The sequence below is a fragment of the Corapipo altera genome, unplaced genomic scaffold (genome assembly GCF_003945725.1).
Source record: "Corapipo altera isolate COAL_440 unplaced genomic scaffold, ASM394572v1 0, whole genome shotgun sequence".
Lineage (NCBI taxonomy): Eukaryota > Metazoa > Chordata > Aves > Passeriformes > Pipridae > Corapipo > Corapipo altera.
This window is the reverse complement of record NW_020884872.1, coordinates 17873378-17892819: the sequence shown is the minus strand read 5'-3', so window position 1 is coordinate 17892819 and position 19442 is coordinate 17873378. Positions and strand designations below refer to the sequence as shown.

At 39.7% G+C, this 19442-nt stretch overlaps 2 protein-coding genes across 9 annotated transcripts; one reads left to right on the top strand and one right to left on the bottom strand.

Moving 5' to 3' along the window:
* Positions 1-5576: 5576 nt before the first annotated feature.
* Positions 5577-6753, bottom strand: LOC113947463 (translation initiation factor IF-2-like). The gene is made up of 2 exons (XM_027644041.1): positions 6643-6753; positions 5577-6284 (listed from the first exon to the last, which is right to left on the bottom strand). The coding sequence occupies exons 1-2, from the start codon at positions 6751-6753 to the stop codon at positions 5577-5579; spliced, it is 819 nt and encodes a 272-aa protein (XP_027499842.1).
* Positions 5783-19023, top strand: TCEANC (transcription elongation factor A N-terminal and central domain containing). 8 transcript variants are annotated; one of them, XM_027638778.1, is made up of 3 exons: positions 6087-6192; positions 16549-16685; positions 17651-19023. In XM_027638778.1, exon 3 carries the CDS (start codon positions 17659-17661, stop codon positions 18736-18738), a length of 1080 nt encoding a protein of 359 aa, XP_027494579.1. In that variant the 5' UTR covers positions 6087-6192; positions 16549-16685; positions 17651-17658; the 3' UTR covers positions 18739-19023. The 8 variants fall into 8 exon arrangements, with proteins under 8 accessions (XP_027494597.1, XP_027494605.1, XP_027494579.1 ...); XM_027638761.1 differs by lacking the exon at positions 16549-16685 and adding an exon at positions 12288-12454 and having other exon boundaries at positions 17650-19023; XM_027638770.1 differs by lacking the exon at positions 16549-16685 and adding an exon at positions 12288-12479.
* Positions 19024-19442: the final 419 nt, after the last annotated feature.

The window sequence follows — 19442 nt, the reverse complement described above, 5'->3', positions numbered from 1 at the left end:
ATTACAAAAAAAGTGTATTTGATGCTGATAGAATATTTCCCTACACTTGCTTCAAAACAGCATTTAATCCTTTTTTCTTCATATACTTCTTTTTACTTCCATGAAAAGATGGTGCTTCTCCAACAAGTTGGATGGTGTGCAGGAGCACTGAATAGCTCCCCAGACATGGTCTAACAGGGCCCAATTCCAAGCTCTTCCTCAAATGATTCCCAGGCAGAGCTTGGGAGTCAAAATGCTCCAAGAATCATTCCCAGGAGGCAGTTCACTCGCAAAAGCCCCATTTTTTTTGTTGGCATGTTTTATTTTCTACTATTAATTTTCTGCTATTGTTCTGTAGACAGACAATAGCAAAGTTAGCAGCTCATTCAGGCAGTTGAAATCTTCCAAAGCTGACTGCCCTGCTCCATTGCTTTATTCTGGCTATACAGGGAACATCAGGGAACATCAGGGAACATTTTTGATGCCCAAAATCTGCTTGCTGAACTGGACACCTCTGGTGTAGAGTCAGTGCATCAGGCTTAGGTACGTAAAGCAGGCGATCAGAATCTGGCCTTAAGTTCAGGCTGATAGCAGTTTAACATTAAATCTCTGGATTTTTATTCACTGCAGGTTATTACAGTCATCATAATCTCTGTGTTTTAACTCACTGCAGTGTTATATTTTCTTGCTATATTTGATACATGATATTTTTGTGTACTGCATTAAGATTTGTCTTCCCACCTGAAAAATTACTCAATTTACAATTATATTAGTACCATAAAAAAAGGAAGTCACAAACATGATAAAATGGTACAAAATACTGATAAAAAACTTTTATAAGTACATGCCATAAAGTAATCAGAAACAATATACTTCAAATTCACCCACAAAAAAACTATTCTCCCCTCAAGCACTAATTTTATTCTAAACTCAGTAATGTTCACGGCTGATTTTAAAAGTGCTAGAACATGTACTGTACTCAAGAAAGCCACATGTTCACTAACAGTGAGTTATTCATTAACATCATCTTCCTACTCAGGATGTAAATATATGGCAGTCCTAATTTTCTTTCTCTTCTTTGAAACTTCCAGAATGTTAAAACAGTCACCTTTTCTAAAGGTAAAGGGGACTTGTAGAATGGCCTGACTATGTGCACTATTGAAAATGTGTGTCAGAGTGGGAATAACAAGATAATAATGTTTGCCTTTATGGTTCAAACAGTCAAACTGAAAGGTGTCTGCAAAGACTCTTGTGATACTGAATGACTGTGCAAGCAAATTGGATATGAAAATTAACTGTAGATCAGTGCAAAGTAATGGAATAGGAATAAATAATCTTCTTTATGTGATAGATGTAGTCCATGGCTCCGAATTAGCTTATACCTCTAAGAAAATGATCTGATAACGACTGTATTTTCCTTTGGAATGCTCACTTGCACTGAAAAAGACAAAAAAAGCACATCAAGCACGTAAATGTCCCATGTCCAGATCCATTTCCCATGTATTTGTCCCATATTTCCTGTACTGACATTGCTGTCCACCATGTCATACAGGGGCACTTTGTAGTTGATCTGCTTGCTGGTTCCTTCAGGAGAAGCGTCAATGGATTTCAATCATGTTCATCATAGTTTGAGAGCTCTGTTCTTTAACATCTAGTTACTATTTCAAGGGCACTGTGTGTATGTAAAGAACCCCAGGGCTGTCACAACAAATTCGTATTTGACTAGCTAACATCAGATTGGTTCACTGTGTATGCATAGCAGAAAAGGAGACACGGAGAGACATGGATGTTTACCTCAATTTCTCTCAAGTGAATTACTCTGCAGTACTTAACTAAGCAAGTTACTCAGATGGCTTTGTAACACTCCACTGACTCTGGCAGAATTTCTTCACAGATACTCCTGGCAATGCAATTTCAGGTCTTCCTGGTGGCATGATACCCCCACCACATAGTGGTATTCCTGCCAGGAGGAAGAGCCAGGAAACACATGGGATATGTCTCGTTAACGCTACCGAGTTACCTTTATGTGCATCATCCTCACAATCCTCTCTAAGTTCAGGATGTTCCAGTGTTACAGAAAATGCACAGGGATCTCAGGACATGGAAGTAAGGAGCATGGACAGCCGTATCAGGAGAGCTGAGCAGCACTACTGCCAAGGTCATCCACTGCTTGGTGTTGAAGGTTTTATCTGATCACACATAAGCAGCATCAGTTCAATGCCAGACTGAGAAAATTCAGGGTCTCTTCCATCTCCCTCTCAGAACTGGATCAGAGCCTAAACACGTGAAAGTGACTCTAGAAATGAACAGGCACCCAAGACATTATACTTTGTGTGAATCAACACACTCCAAATGCTGTGATGGGAGGTACTCTCACAGAATGAAATCTGTCCAAGTCCCAAAGTATGGCCCAATTATTGGACTTTCACAGCCGACATTTGTGTAGGATTCTCTTCCATGTATCATTAAGGATGGAGGAACAGATGACTTTAAAACATTTCATTTCATTATGATTCACCTCATAGTGTTCACATTATATTTTTTCTCACTTGCTAGCAGAAAGGTAGGGAGCCTTTTCATGAACTGAATCATATTCCTATATCATAGATAGACTTGGGCTTTTTTTTCTGGGAATTCTAAAATCAATATAAATTCAGACTTATTGGCACGATAACCACCTTCAAACGAATAAACCTTAAACTGAAGAAAGGTCTCCAGAAAGAATTACAGTGGTGAACCATGAAATGAATGTCCTGGGTCCTGTTACGACATGATATGACATAATTTTTAAAATAAAATAAAAATATAAACAGTAATTTTATGAATAAATAATAGCCAAGCACTTTGTTTTGATTTTTTTCTTTAAATAGAACCATAAAAATATGGGAGCTTATTTGAAACTTATATTATTCTTTACAGGAACCTTATGACAGACATTGACCAACATTTTTCCAACTAGTTCTGTGGATACTTAATACTTTATCAGCTGGCAGAATATCTCACTCTGTTGAATAGAAGCCTATGTTTTTAGAGAAGCAGATATTTATCACTGCCAATACTGAAGTCTCAAGGAAGTTGTCACTGTTAGAGTACCACTGATATTATCCTGTTAAACCATGCAAACACAAAGATGTACATATATATCCTTACACACATATACACATATGTATGAATTTAATGAGCATATAATTTTAATTCTATTTTTGTTTTGATTTGGTTTACTTCATAGGGAATTGAGAAAACATCATTGGATCTGTTCTATAAATGGGAAACTGGAATAATGATCCCTTCGAAGAACATTTAATGGCGATGCCCGAGCAATTCTTTGAGTGAGGAACACACCTCCAGGAGGGACACCCTCCACTTTGATCCCTGCTCAAAGGAGGGCTAATCATGAGGAACAAGTCACAGTCCTTTTTGTGCCTTCCTGCCAAGGGAGCTCTGTGCCTTTGCAGTAGGCAAGGCATTTCCAGCTGAGGGTATGAAGAATCCTATGTGTACTGTGCTCACAACCATACAAATAGAGAAAGACTAAAGAAAGCTATCATTCAAGAGCCCTATCCTGGGAGCCCCAAACTGAAACTAAACTGCTAACTCTTGAATATTGCAATGATAGTTGCTGCTGAGTTCATGACACATGAATGCTGCATAAATACTTCAAAATATTTAAGATAGATCATTGGATGACACTCCATATTTGGACCTGGGAGGTTCTGATCCTGTTCTGCTAGTATGTTAGTGTGCCATTTCTGAACATGCTTCATGTCATGCTTCAAATTCTTCATCTGTTGTTTCATAAAACTCTTGGGGATAGATTTTGTCCCACACTTTGTTGCTGTGTGAGCCACAAAGACAAGGCAAAAAGGAAGCCTGGCTGCAACAGTGGCCTCTAGCTAGTCAGGGCTAGCCATTGCACCACGCCTTCAATCAGAGATAAATTTGTGAGCTTGGCACAAACACATTGTGAGTTAAGTATTAAACAGAATTAGCACTTTTTTGGGTTCTTCAGCTATCAGTGTAAAATGTACCCACTGCATCACTAGCAAGGAAAGGTTTGAGACCACTCAGTAATGAGCACTGATGACCTGATTCAGTACAATAATTTAATAAATTAAGCAATTTGTGATTTTTTTTTACATCCTATACAACAATGCATGGCTTTTTTTTCCTTTGTGATTAGAACTGGTGATGTTCATTATGTGAAAATAGGGAAAAAGAGATATGTCTGCAGTATACAATATTCTTGCTGAAACATATTGTCAAGTTCAGGTAGGTAAAGTCATTTTACTGACAGCAGAGGGCAACACAGGTCTCATTAGTGAATAAACCCCAAAACATGTATTAAAAAAAATCATATTGACTTTTTACTGCATCTAAGAATAAACCCCAGCATTACCTGTACATTTGCTGTAGAGCCAAAATTCTGTAAGTATTAATCATTCTGAACACCTATGTAAAACATATGTGAAAGAGGAAAGCATTGACAAATACCTTTGCTTCGACTAAAACACATCAAATTTTAGATGTTGATGCATAATCTGATATCTCCATCACACTTCATTATATCCAAAAGCTGCAAATGTGTTAAGTTTTATAATAGTTTTTTTCTTTAACCCTGTGCACAGCTCCATGTGTCATCCAAAAGATGAGCTGATTATACCTAAAGCAGTACAGTACCATGTTGAAAAAGAGAAGTTTCATAATGTTTTTTTCTGCTCTCCATTAGCCTTAGGTCTGATACTCACCTGATGTCGCACTGCCTTTCCCGAGGTGTGTTTGCTTAAAAAGGACCATGTCACGACTGAGGTTAATGTTTAAAATCACATGAATACCACCTATTTTTCATTCATCTCAGGGCTAAGGGGAGCATGGCGGGGCTCCCTTCATCACAGAGATGGGCACTGGAGGAAGGTCATGCTCTGCACAGGGGCCCCAGGGCAGCATTGTGGTGCCCCTTTCAGCCCATGGCCATGTCAGATGCCAGTCCCATGACCAAAACGTGCTGGCAGTCTCCGCGGAAGCTGTGCACTCACACCTGAGGCTGCTCGTGAAAGCAAGTTATTTCTGCACCTGTTGCCCTCTCCAGAATGCTTTCACCCTGTGGCAGCCCTGGAGGACAGCACTGGAGACCCCACTGAATACACCCACCACAGCCCTCTGACAACAGAATCACAGATTCATGAGATCATCAAGTCCAACCCATGACTGACGGAACACCACCATGCCAATCAGACCATGGCACTAAGTGCCAAGTCCAGTCTTTGCTTACACCTCCTGAAACGGTAACTCCAGTACCTCCCTGGGCAGTCCATTCCAGCATCTAACTGCCATTTCTGTAAAGAAACTCTTCCTCATGTTCAACCTAAACTCCCCTGATGAAGCTTAAGATTATGACATCTCATCCTATCACTTGGTTGCTTGGGATAAGAGGCAACCCCTCATCCAGGCTGCAACCTCCTTTCAGGTAGTTGTAGAGAGTAGTAATGTCTCTGCTCAGCCTCCTCCTCTCCAGGCTAAACAACCCCAGCTCCTTATAGGACTTGTGGTCCAGACTCTTCACCAGCTCCATTACCCCTCTCTGGACTCTTTTTAGCACCTCAATGTCCTTCCTGAGTTGAGGCGCCCAGAACTGGACTGCACTTGAGACGCGGACGCAGCACTTGAGGTGCGGCCTCAGCAGTGCCGAGGACAGAGGGACAAACACTTCCCTGGTCGTCTGGCCACGCTATTTCTGATACATCGGGACGTGGCCTCTCTGGAGGCACCTCCCGCGCCGGCCCCCCGCCCACAGCGGGGCCTCCCGAGCCCGGAGTCCGGCGGCGCTGCGACACTGCCGGGGCCAGCCCGCAGCCGCCCGCCCGCGGACATGGCGGCGAGCAGGAGGCCGGCGGCAGGCGCCATGTTGAACCCCGCTGCGGAGGTGAGGGCGCCGGCCCCGCTGCCGGGGCACGGGAGGCGCGGGGGCAGCGCTGTGTGTTTGGCCGGGGGTAGCGGGAGTGCGGCTTCCCCTCCTCGGTGATGTCCGGGGAGCCACCGCCCCGTGCCCTGGCGGTGGGGGTGAGGCGCGGGGGGGAGCCCCAGGAGCCACGAGGCGTCCCGCTGCTCCCCAGCGCCCGTTTGCCCTTCAGCACGGGGAACAGCGGTTTGCCCTCCCAAGCCCCGGCTGGCCCGAGCGGGGAACAGCGGTAACAGCGCCCTGGGAAGCGGGGTTCGGTAGGTAGGGCCGTGGTTGCTTTTCCTCCTGTGCCCGCGCCATGCCAGGGATCCGAGGAGGGGCGGCGTTTCTCCCCCGAGCAAGACAGCCCCTAGCAAGACAGTCAAACTCCAGCTAGACGGGTCCGAGGATGTTTAGCAGGAACGGGAATGAGGAGCCAGGGAAGGTTTAGGTTGGACATTAGAAAGAATGTCTTCACGGGGTGATTAGACATTGGAATGGACAGCCCCTGGAGGTGGTGGAGTCACCATCCCTGCAGGTGTTTAAGGAAAGACTGGACGTGGCATTCAAGTCTAGTTGGCAAGGTGGCAAGGTTGGGCTGGATGATCTGAGAGGTCTTTTACAACCTAATTGATTCTGTGATTCTGTGAGGTTTTAATGAAGGATTTGGAGAAAAACCACAGAGTTAGCGGTATCCAGGATCAGAGTTACCGTGTGCACTGCCCCACCCGTTGTATGGGGGCAGCTGCTGGTAGATTTGCAGGCTGGTCCCCACCAAGTTTCTTGGGCCAGTGACCAAGATGAGGGTTACGGCAGCATTGCTCAGCTGCTGGTGCCATGAGTCTGACCCCAAACCTCGGCCAGACAAGGTGTCACTGCGGCTGGCTTCAGCTGCTTCCTGACAAATACATACTGGGCTGCTGCTGGTATTATCCTTCTGATATATATCAGAAGTGTCTATAAATCCACTCTACAGAAGCGGCTGACCTTGAAAAATGCAATAATAGTACTATTATGGGAATTTTTATGTATTTGTTATGTTGGTCGCTATGCAGCATTGATGTCTTGAGATAAGACATATGCTGGGCATAAGTATAGAAGGGAATTGGAGACTTCACACTTTTCAGTGTAGTACATTTAATAGTTAAATATATAAACCCACTCTTCATTTCAAGTGTATTTCACATAATTTCAACCAGAACATCAGGTGTCTTGATCAAGACTGAAATTATGTACTTTCATATCTAATTATTCATATTATAGCAGAAAGAATTTTAGCGGACACTAATAATATCTTACAAATACCTTTTGATTATATCACGCACTACCTCTGTAGAGGGGTCAGGAACATAGGTTCTCTTCTGCATACAAAGGATTTGTTTTTGAAGGAAAAAAGTTATATAAATTTTCAGTGGAAATCCTATAAAAGAACGATAAAGTGATATCTAATCTAAGTATGGCCCTGGCAATGGAATGGCAATAGAAATAGTATAGAGCTGATGCCTAACTAAAAAAATGAACATTAAAGCAATAAAATGTCTGTGTTCATCTGAAAAATGATGAAAAGCTCACAGAAGTTCATAAAGCACGTTTTTATTAGTTACATGTTCCATTTTTATCTGAATTTATCAGCACAGTTATCCATAAAAAGGCATTGGAGACTGAACACTTACTTTTGCTCGTAGTGTGCTAAAATTGAAGTCCTTGCTAGCTCTATATAAAAATAATCTCTAAAGCTATTTTGTCAACGAAATGTATTCAAGAGAAAGAATTGCTTGTTTCTCTCAAAAATCATTCATATTTTCTTTCTAAAGTATTAAGTGAAAAAATACACTTTGGATAGGTATGTCTTAAGTACATTTTTACTCGTTTGTTTAGGCTCCTAAGTTCAAGCCAATCTGTTTTGTTGGACTTTTGTGCCAGTGCAAAAGCTCACTGAAAGGAGGATATGAGATCCACCTTAGGAAAACTTCATTTAAGTTGAGGTTGTCCAGGTTTCAGACAACCTGGACATCTGCAGGAGGATATAAGCAATATATTTTAGGACTGAAAAATAGGTGGATACACTGCCACTTAAAAGCCAGTGTTAAACCTGCACTTCACAACATGTACTTCAGTAGGTTTAAAAAATTAATGCTATTAATTCTAACCAAACAAGAAATTCCAGAGGAAGATACAAAATAGTGGAGAAATATCTAAACTCTAATGCCAAGCATGAACATGAGAGGTAACATCGTTATGGATAAACAGGGAAAAGATTGTCTGTCTTCTACAGTTAGAACAGAACATGTAAAACTCTGATTTATTTTTTTTTTTCCAGAAAAGTAAACTCTTAGTGATTTTGTCTGTGGTGGAAAGATGGCAACACTAGAGGCTCACAGCCTTAAAAGAAATGCAGAACAGTTCCCCATTTTTTACTTCTAAAAGAAATATAGTGTATAAGCCAATCTCAGTGTATTGGGAATTCTGAATTATGATTTCCCAGTGTTTGGAGGACATTGTTATGAATGCTTCTTTTATGCAGACATTGAGTAGAGGGAGCAGACCAGATGTCTGATACAATCCCAGTGGTGTTCAGACGCAGAGAGAGCATGCACACACTTCGTGAACTGTTACCTGTATAAGGCAATATGTTTAATGTATGTTGAAGAAACTAGCTTCCACTTTGAAGATGTCACAGCCTTCCTGAAATTCTTTGGCTGGTTTGCCTGGAGGAGACTGAGGGGAGACCTCATTGCAGTCTACAACTTTCTCATGAGGGGCAGAGGAGGGGCAGGCACTGATCTCTTCTCTGTGGTGACCAGTGACAGGACCGAGGGAATGGCCTGAAGTTGTGTCAGGGGAGGTTTAGGTTGGATATTAGAGAAAGGTTCCTCACCCAGAGGGTGGTTGGGCACAGGAACAGGCTCCCCTGGGAAGTGGTCACAGCACCAAGCCTGACAGAGTTCAAGAAGCATTTGGACAATACTCTTGGGCACAGGATGTGACTCTTGGGGATGGTCCTGTGCAGGGCTAAGGGTTGTACTGGATGATCCTTGTGGGTCCCTTCCAACTCAGCATATTCTGTGATTCTGTGAAATATGGATATGAACATTTGCATCCATCCAGATGAACAGTTTAGGAGACTAAGCTATATTGAATAAAAGTAGTTAATTAGTAAACAACGACACAAAGCTGCTTAGATCATATTTCTATTGCCAGATAGGTTTCTTGAGTGAGGAGGAATGTTTATAGCATCCTCTTGCTGTGGGAAAATAGTGAAATATTGTTCGTATGGTCTGCCGGATTTAACAATAATAATTATTTTTTGTTTTAAAATCTGTTACTGTTGTAAAAACATGAATGTTAGGAAATGAAGCACTTATTTCACAAAGTCCAAAGAAACGTTCTCACACAGTGAAGTTTTGGTTGGGTACTGAGGCAGGTGATGCTACAGGAATGGTATTATCATTTTTTGCTTGTCCCAGCTTAAGTTTTGCCTTCATGATAGAGGCATGTTGGGAAAATGCTAGATGTATTTCTAACAAGCTTGAGTTTTTGGTCCAGATGATAAGCTATACTCTTTAGTTTGCAGGAGACTAATTTTGTGATTAATTTATAATCACAAAAATTATTATATGATTTTTGAAGAATTGTGTGCAGCCACACAAAAAGCCTGAATCCTGTGATAAACTGCACCGTAGCAAGTCAGCTTAATTAGTGTAAAATACATCTGTCACAAACTGTGTCTTTACCATAGCTAGGTAACATTAATTCATGTCTGAGTCATCTAGTTTCATTCAACACTCTTCTGATGTGTATTTGTCACTTGTAGCCACAGTGGAAGTTCATGTTTAGAAATGTACCTGTGTGTCAAAAGCCTGACTTTTGACTTGCTTGAAGCCCCAGCTAGTACCTCATACTGACAAGCACTAGAAAGAGGCTGAGAGAGAAAAGGGATTTCTCTGCCAGCTGTGATAAGTCTTTGTCATGAAAATTTGAAAAAACAGATAACCCAATGGAACATTTCTGTGACCTTGTGCCCAAACTAGGAAATGGGATGAGAATAAAGTTAGTGAATACTGAAAAATGATCTGGTTGTAGTTTAGAGAAACCATGCAAGTGTTTCTTTATGTAAAATGGTGCAAATTTTAAAGCAAATAGAAGCACACATTATTTATACATAATTTCCAATGAAACTGTTGATGAAAAATCTCTCAGAATTCTGTTTACATTTTATTATTGCCATACTGAGTCAGAATGTATTAGAATGAATTGTGAGTATGTATAGCTGTCCTATTGTGGAAGAGATTAGCTAGTAACTCCACTCGATACTTGTAATCTGTAACTTGTTAAAAGTAAATTTAGTAATTTTTAACTCCTTAAAAGTATTTTATTAAAAAGATCAACCATATCAATAGAAATAAAGATATCAGTGGAATAATGCATTACTTTTAACATTTTCAGGGTTTCAACTAGTTACCTACTTAATTCAGTACAAGAATTCACATGATTAAGGCAGATAAAATATAGGAAAAGCTAAAATATCTTCTAGGGAGACTCAATTTCATTCTAAACTAAGTTATTAAAAGAAGTCATTAGCAAGGTAAAGTCTCTGCTGGGATGTGTGTGTCCACTCTAACATCAGCTGAATGTCCTAGAACTCAAAACAGCTGCAGCTGTTCAGTTTATAAAGAATTTTCCTCATCTAGTAATTTCTGCTGTGAAACAAGCGAGGGTGTTATTGCTCTGGTGTAGCTGTAATATTTTGAGCCTTTTCCTGAGCTCTGGCTGATGTCAAACGAAGCCAGTGGCTAAGCAGTCTGGTAAGGACAACAGCTTTTCCTATCTCATTAAATCCATGCATGTTTGTTTGATCTTATTAGAAAAATGTGCTGACAGCTCTAGTTTGGAATTGATCCCTGAGGCTTGAGAATTTCATTATGCACTCTATTGATTGTTTTATCTTTTTCCCTTTCTTTTTTTTTTTAAAGAAAATAAGAATTCTATTTTAATTAAAAATGGGGGTTCTGGGAGAAGCAGCTCCAAATCAGAATTAAAAATTTGCCTTGCACTGTGCCATTTCTCCCTGCAAACTCCCCGTTTTAGGAAGAAAGCTGTGGGAGAGTGATTTCAGTGAGAGAAACACGGGACAGAGACAGTACAGCTCCAGATTAGTTAAGAGCACTGTAGTTGAAGCAGTCACTGATGTAGAAGATACAGAACAAAGCTATTTCTCCTTAGTAGTGCTGTGCACTCTGCTGCCCCTGGATCTGTGACTGAGAGGTGACTCTTCTTGATCAACAAGGTGTCTGTGGTCACAGACAGTTGGCAATTATACTGTTGTGTTGCCTCAGTTCTTATTGTATTAACTTAGCTTTATTCATGTGGCTATTCTTTGAAGATGATTTTCTGTCTAGTTCAGAATTTTTAGAGGTGGGAGGCAGTCCTGCTGAGAGGCAGGAAGAGCTCTGATTTTTGCCAAGATAAAATAAAAGCCTCAGTAAATGGTTTCTTGGTGACATCTTTGAAATCTGCTCTCCCACTGCAGATAGGATGAAGGAATGTTTTTGGGTCTGGAAGCTGGCTGTGAGAATTCTCTGATTTCTGCTTAGACTCTTGAGTTTAAAATAACATTTGATAATTTTTATTGTTTATATGAAATTTAGGTTGCCCAAAGTAAGCCGGTGTTTCCAGGACTGTCCTATGCATCATCTCTGCTATAGCATTAACCACATTTTTTTCAGAAAATCTATTATGCCATTAGGAGTACTTGACTTCTGATCCTCATATTGGCTGTGGTTTGGATTTTCTTCTGAGGTTGGGATGAGGGAGAACTGGCGTTCACCCTTCCAAGACATTCATACCCATTTGCTTGATGCACTCTGAGTTTGTCTTGGTTTTTCAGGGTTATCTGTGCTAAGACAAAATAGGCTATGGCTTTGCACCAGATAAGGTGCAAAGACAAGGCTTTTACCCCAAATGATTTTGTAGAGGCCAGTGTTTTTACCAGGGACTGACTTTGCATTTAGCAGCGTCTCAGGCTGGGGTTTTTTTGTTTGTTTTTTTGTTTTACTCCTATTTAGTCATTATACTGTTTAAAAATGTTCTGATTCAACTTTGCATTATTACAGGATGGCCATATTTTAAATATGAGGTAGCCTAATCTTTTTTTTTTTGTTTTTTTGGGAGCAAACTGACTTAGAAGATTTTTATTGATTGTCATTATTTATTCTTGTACACACAAGTGACTCATTATACTGTGCAGTCAGAGTGAAAACTCTTAATGATTTGGCAAGAAAGTGCTTCATCAGCACGGCATTACAGAGTCTTATTGTAAATATGAGCCAATCTCTACCTTGTAACCTTCAATATACTCTTGGAATTCAAACAGATGTTCTCATGCATATTTGGAGAGCCACAGTGGTCAGGTGAAGTCCCCGGTGACTGGAAAAAGGGAAACATCACTCCCATTTTTAAAAAGGGGAGAAAGAAAGATCCAGGGAACTACAGACCAGTGAACCTCACTTCTGTTCCTGTGAAGATCCTCCCAGAAGATATGCTAAGGGACATAAAAGACAAGGAGGTAATTCGAGGTAGCCAGCACGGTTTTACTAATGGCAAGTCATGCCTGACCAGTCTGGTGGCCTTCTGTGAGGGAGTGAAGGCAACAGTCTTTACTCAGAGGGTGGTCAGGCACTGGAACAAGTTGCCCAGAGAAGTGTCCAAGGCCAGGATGGGGCTCTGAGCAACATGGTCTAGTAAATAGTATCCCTGCCCATGGCAGGGGGCTTGAAACTAGATGACCTCTAGGTCCCTTCCAAGCCAAACCATTCTCTGATTATGTGATTCTATGCATTGCTTAAGTGAAATGCCTTGTGTAGTTGTGGTAGGGGTGAGAATGTTTGTATTGTACCGCACAAAATTGTGACACATTTATTCTTTCTTACATCTTTACCTGAACAAAGGTGCATGATTCATAACTTAAGAAAGAAAATGGTCTTTCTTGGATTTTTTTGTCCCTTGGAATTAGGAAGACAGCAGAACAGTGCTGACTGAGTACAATTCAGTCAATTTTATAAGTATTTGCTCGGCAGCATTTGTCAAATTGCAGTAAATCAGGTAGAAAAGCAGTCAAAATCTAAATTTAAAAAAGTCAAATGAAAGAGCAGTGTAAAGGACAATGGTTGGATAAGGGGTGCACCCTTTCCCTCCCGTCTGTATCCTAGCACCTATGGATTCTACAGGGGTTTTTTGCCATAATTTGGCAAATAGATACCATAAAAATGTGAAGTCTCCTAAAGGTCATAGGGAAATTGTTTTATATTTTTTTCTTCATAGACTGGAGCTTCTCATTATGCACATTTCACAAGATTCCATGGGTTTTCTATGCTACAGCTCCCTCAGGTGGTAAAATAATTTTCCATTTGGAATTCCAGCTTGGTTTCTGTGAAACACTTGATTTCTCCTCAGATGGTTTTGAGGCTTCTCCCAACTTACTGTTTGTTCTATCTGACTTGTAACAGACATCAGAGTTCAAGGAACAAGAGTTTCAGTGGGGAAGAACTCACTCTTGCTATACTTGGGTTCCCACTAGAAAATACACCGCAGTATTACCACAGCTTCAGTGATTTCTTATTTCTCCCTATAAGAATGTGAAGAACATGTTTTCTACAGTTGTTTGACATAATCATGTTGTGCCTTGATTAGAAAAGCAGAATTGATTCAGACTTAACATGAAATGGTACACAGGATTCCCCGCAATAATGACCTTTGCTTCATCCTTTGAATGGTGAAGATCAACCATTTGATTACCTTATATGTTCCTTATAAGTTCAGGAGTCTCTGTTTAATTTCTGATTGCATAAACAATGGTCTGTCTCAACCTTGGTGATAAGTCCAGTCCTTCCTTGATTTATAGGGCAACAAATGCACAAACAACTTTTTTTTTTTTCAGCACAGTTCCTTTTAATTTGGAAACAGAGATGAAATTTATACTCTATTAGTTAGTGTAATATATACTTCAGAAGTATATATTGCTTTTCATCTTGAAGGATCTTAAAATCTTTTGCAAACTAGGTACACACCACAAAGCCAGGGCTGTTCCAAGAATATTTTCCCTGCAGAAATCTCTCTGGTGTCATTGATTATTTACCTTTATTCAGTTGTTTCTCTGCTGGCTCTTTCTTGTGCTTCTACCAGTTACCAGTGCATATCCCACTCCATTGCAATATTTAATTATGGATTCAGTTCTGTTCTTGTCATATTTTTGATTACTTACTTTTTCTGTTATTTTTACCCAGCTTTGGTTAGTAAGTTTGAAGGGAGTCACTCAGTCCTACCTCATATAAAGATGTATATGTTGAGGGAAGCGTTCCCTTAGAAGTGATTGTTTTGACTTAAATGTGAATAGTCTGTTAGGAGGTTTAATTTCCAAAATTATTTTAAAATAATTGTTCATAGTTTGATGTCCCTATTCTGTTTTCAGTTAGTTTATTAAACTCCTGCTATAATATTTATGAACTGGAATGTAATGCTGCTTAAACTTGAAAAGGTCAATGCATGACTGAGAAGATTTAAAATTTCTAATCACAGAATATTCTAAATTGGAAGGGACCCACAAGGACCATCGAGTCCAGCTTTTAAGTGAATGGCCCATATGGGGATCAAACCTGCAACCTTGGTGTTATTAGCACTGTGTTCTAACCAGCTGAGCTAATCTCATAATTTAATCTATTGCCTTAGTGTAAATGTCCTTAGGTAGAACCTTGCCACCCTGGTGGGCTTCCGAGGGTCAGGTAGATAACTGTGAGCAAGGACCACTGCCATGAAGCAGGGGGTATCCATGGACTCCATGCACCATTTCTTACTTACAGATCTTCACCCTGCAATGTTAGAGAGGAAACTTTCTATGAAGCACAGTCCTCAATGAAAGGTCAAAATACTTCACCTTTGTAACAAGGTAAAAGTATATACACGGACAGATAATTGGCAGAGTACTTTGTGTGGGGTAATTTCTTTGTGTGTCCATAGTCCTGCATGCTGCATATTGAGAGTTCATGAAGTCCTCTTGCATTTGGATAAGTGTGTTTTATGGTGTGTGAGTGTAATACAATATATACATAGGTACAAGAACTGAAGAAAATTACGTTTGGAGTATGCTGGAAGAATCAGAACTGATTCTAAGTTACAGGACAACCATACTGGTCAAACATAGGACTGTCTCACCAACTCTGCCCCAGATTGCACAAAAACCAGTAAATCAGCAGATAATCATTTTCTAATGTCAGCTACTTAGTGTTCTGGAAACAGAAAACTGTTCTGCTTAGTGAGGGCAGCCGTACGTGAGAAAGCACCTCTTTCCACTGACAGTCTCTGTGTGTTCCTGCATCAGAACAGAGGAGGGGATGGACTTACACGTGCTTTTCAGTATGACGATGCACAGGGTTCAATTTAAGTATGTGAAAACTGCATCCTATTTCTCTGGTTTGAAAATTCCTGAGTAATAAAACAGTTTCTGTAATAGCCATTACTGGCCTTTTCCAGGACTTCAAAATGTTAGACAAGAATGCACTGTTCAAATACAGGTTAAGTGAACGTTCAGAGCATTCACTGTGGAGGTTGGGTTGGTCTGTGGTTCAGGATTATAGAAACAAGTGAAGTCTTGTGCTCTCTGTCCTTTTCTTTTGTGGAGTTCTGAGGCTCTGAAGTTTAAACCTGAAGTTTGAACTTATTTCTATCATGCAGAAAATGAATTATCTGGACTGGTGGTCATAGAGAGCAGCAGAGCATGCACATTCCCCAGCTGTATCCCTTGTCCCTCCTCTAACTCTGTCCTCAGGAGTTTTCATCATGGAAACAGTGATGCTGCAAGAACCCTGCTTATGAGCTCCTTTACATATGGACATGTGTAGCTAGCCTTGCCTCTGTCAAGCAAATGACTTTTTCTGGAGTAGATTCAGGAAGTATGCAATTTCAGACAAAACAGTGATTTTGTGCATAAATTTAGAGGACTAACTGCAGAAAAGAGGAACACAACGTTAACACACCATCCATTTCTGCATTCTACATTTAATTCTCCTTTTCAGCAAGTAGAAGAATAACATTAGTAATATCAACATATTTTTGTGTGTAAATTTACAATAACATTTTTTGGTCAAAGGGGTTGAGGCAAAGGAATCAAAAGGAAATTTTATTCAAGCCATGAGACTTTGCATTCTGAAAACACCCTTTGGTTTTCCTTTACACACTGGCATATATGGGAGCATGCTTTAATAATGCTACAGCTGTAAGAAAATAGAGGGATGTGTCTTTTAAGTTTTAAGAATTTTCAAAATTGGTAGATGTCATTGTTTTGAAACTGTTTTGCTGGTGTCACTGTTTCTGAGCTTCCCTATCCTGATAATCCAACTGTAGTATGAAGCCAGAACTAGCAAGAGAAAGGCAGCAGTGGGGACATCAGTTAGAAGTTTACTACTCTGAATTGTTTCTCTGATAACACCTATAAAGAGAAATTTTTAGAAGAGATATAGCATAGCAAGTGAAAAGTCGAGGATCATGTAGGAACCAGAATGGTGTTTTGGGCTTAAGTTTCACTGATTTATGTCAGTTCACTTAGACTTTCTGCAGAGTAACCCCAAAACTTCACTTTGCAGCTCCCAATACAACGTGTTCACCTACTTGCTGTTCACTAATTGAAGAAATCCCTAATATCAAGTTATGGTGACAAAAAAGTACTCCAAAAGCCTGAAAACTCTGGCATCTCCATTAGGTGCTTGAAAAACTCATTTAGGTCACTAACTTTTGGTCAGATGCCAAAGTCCTCATTTGCTGGTTAATTTTATTCTTTTGAAGTAACAAAGGCTTGAGGAAAAAGTGTGAAATGAAAAAATCACAATTCACAGGTATCTCATCTGTCTGCTGTAGAAGTTAAAATTTTAACTAAAACAATGTGACTGTGCAAATTTTCTTAAACTTTCTAACTTTGTATGTTTCCTGGGTCATTCTTAATGCATGTGTCTATTTTCTGCACTTATCAGTAATTCCATTGCACAGGCTACAACATACACTGGCAAAACCAAATAAATTTGTGGAAAACGTAGCTATGATACACATTGCTCCCTAGTCCAAGTCAGTCTTCTAATGCCAAATCCTATATATTTGAATTTATCTAAAGGATTTCTTATGAGAAACCAAGTGGAAACTTGCAGATTTCACTGAAACAAAACCACAGATAGCCAAACATCTCAGCATTTGTTATAAGAATTTGTGATAAAAAATTTTTAATATGTGGTTACAGGAATGACTGATTTATAAAACCAAAACCAAAAAAAAACCAACTAAACTTGCAATCCCCCAAAAACAGTAGCCAAAAAAAGAACCTTTAATGTGAAGGTTTTGGACCCACTTTGATTTTTCTATTATTCTGTGTCATTGTGCCTTGTACTGAGTTCATTTGTAGTCACTTGACTACCCCAGCAGAAGTCCCTGTGGGCTCTCCTGTCTGATAGTATTTTTCTGGAATGAGTTAGAGTAGCCTGCCCATTTGCATTTTTCCAGGACCTGGGCTCCTCTGCATTTTGCATTTGCTTCATTAATTCTTCTGTACACAATTTCAAGAAAATGGTGGCAAACCCAGTAATGTATACAAATAAAATAGTGTAAAATAGCATGAAATAAAAAAGAAAACCTTGTGTGAATATACAGAAGATGAATTAATGCCATAAATGCAGTAAATATAATTTTCTTTTGTTTCAGGTTTAAAAATGTCTGATTGGAAAAATATTGTACACAGAACCCATTGTATTGAAAAACTACTGTCTGAGAACAATTTGCAAGATATTGAGGATCATCTTAAAGAACTTGAAGATGTTGATATGACTGTAGAATATCTTCAGGGGACAGAAGTTACCAAGGCTGTATATAGAGTACTCAAGACCTGCCCTTCAGGACGGTTGAAAAGGAAAGCAAAGCAGTTATTATCAAGGTGGAAAGCACTTTACAAGAATAACTGTGTTTGGTCAATACAAGTTAAACAGTCAGTTTCTGCGTATCTGAAAGAGGTAAATGAGCATTGCAGTGTGGTTCCTAGAGAGCAGTTGCTGTCTGAAGGACAATGGGAGGAGGAGGCATTACCTGGTACTAGTTCCAGCTTTTTGGTCCCACCACAAACTGTTAAAAATGTGGTATGTAACAATGCAGAAGGCAGTATGAATCAGCTTTCTTCTTTTGGGGAGCAACACACTGTTAATGAAGACTCTAATCTGTTGAAAAAAGCAAGTCTGCAGCAGGACCCGATGAGAGCTCTTAGGTACAAATGTACAGATCTTCTATATAAAGCTTTGATTGGTGCTGCCAAAGATGAAGAAGAAACTGTTAAAGGGCTAGAGTTATCTAAAGAAATTGAAAAACATATTTTTGCTCTTCATGCTAAAAATGACAAAAAATATAAAAATTGCATCAGAAGTAAAATCTCTAACCTGAAGAACCCTAAAAATTGCCACTTGAAACATAACCTTTTTACAGGGACTTTGAGCCCAAAGGCTTTTGCTGAGATGACAGTGATGGAAATGGCCAGCGATGAACTGAAACAGCTCAGGGCTCTGTACACAGAATCATCTGTTCAGGAACATCAGCTTCCACGAGTTATTAATGGCACACAGACAAACAAAATAAAGTGTAGGCGCTGTGAAAAATTTGATTGCACTGTCACTGTGATTGCCAGAGGAACTCTCTTTCTTCCAGGTTGGGTGCGAAACACGAATCCAGATGAACAAATGTTGACTTACGCTATTTGTAATGAATGTGGAGAGCAGTGGTATCACAGCAGATGGATTTGTTTGTAACACTATCCCTCCTTAATAAGTGGTTTGCAAACATCAATATGAGAGGGTGCCTCTGTTGAAACTTATAACTTTAAATTCTGTATTGATACTATGTAGATGCTGTCACTAAAAGGTGCAAGATCAGGTGCAAAAAACTGCTAATGTATTTTTGAAGATGACTTCAATAAATCTATGTGGTTTTAAGTAATGTACATATGTAAAGAAATAAAAGAGTAGAGGGAAAAAAACTGCGACATGGTTACGCTATATCTGAGAGTGAAATATTCACTACTAAATCCATTAAAAGTATTCCGAGTGCTGCATTTCTTTTCTCAAGGGGCTGAGTATTTGGAAATTTTGTTATATTCAGCAGGAGTTCTTTCACAGAACCTAAGTTTCATTTACAGTAAACAAAACTGTTTCCAAAATTGCAGTTCACATACTTGCCTGCATTGCAGAGTGTTCAGCATGGATTCACTCCTTAATTAGATCACTTTTTGCAAGTAAGTGTTAAATTATTAAGTTGGTTTGAGAGGTAATTTCTAACAGGAAAAGAAACAAAAAATAGAATGTAAAAGGGGTAGAAAACAGCTAGCAAATGAAAACAGGAATGACATCCTGCTTTAACTTTTTATAGCTGTTGGAAAGAAAACAGGACTTGTGATAGTCTATCAGTATGCAGTCCAGATTTACAATATAAGGTGATATGTCCTGCAACTGTTAAG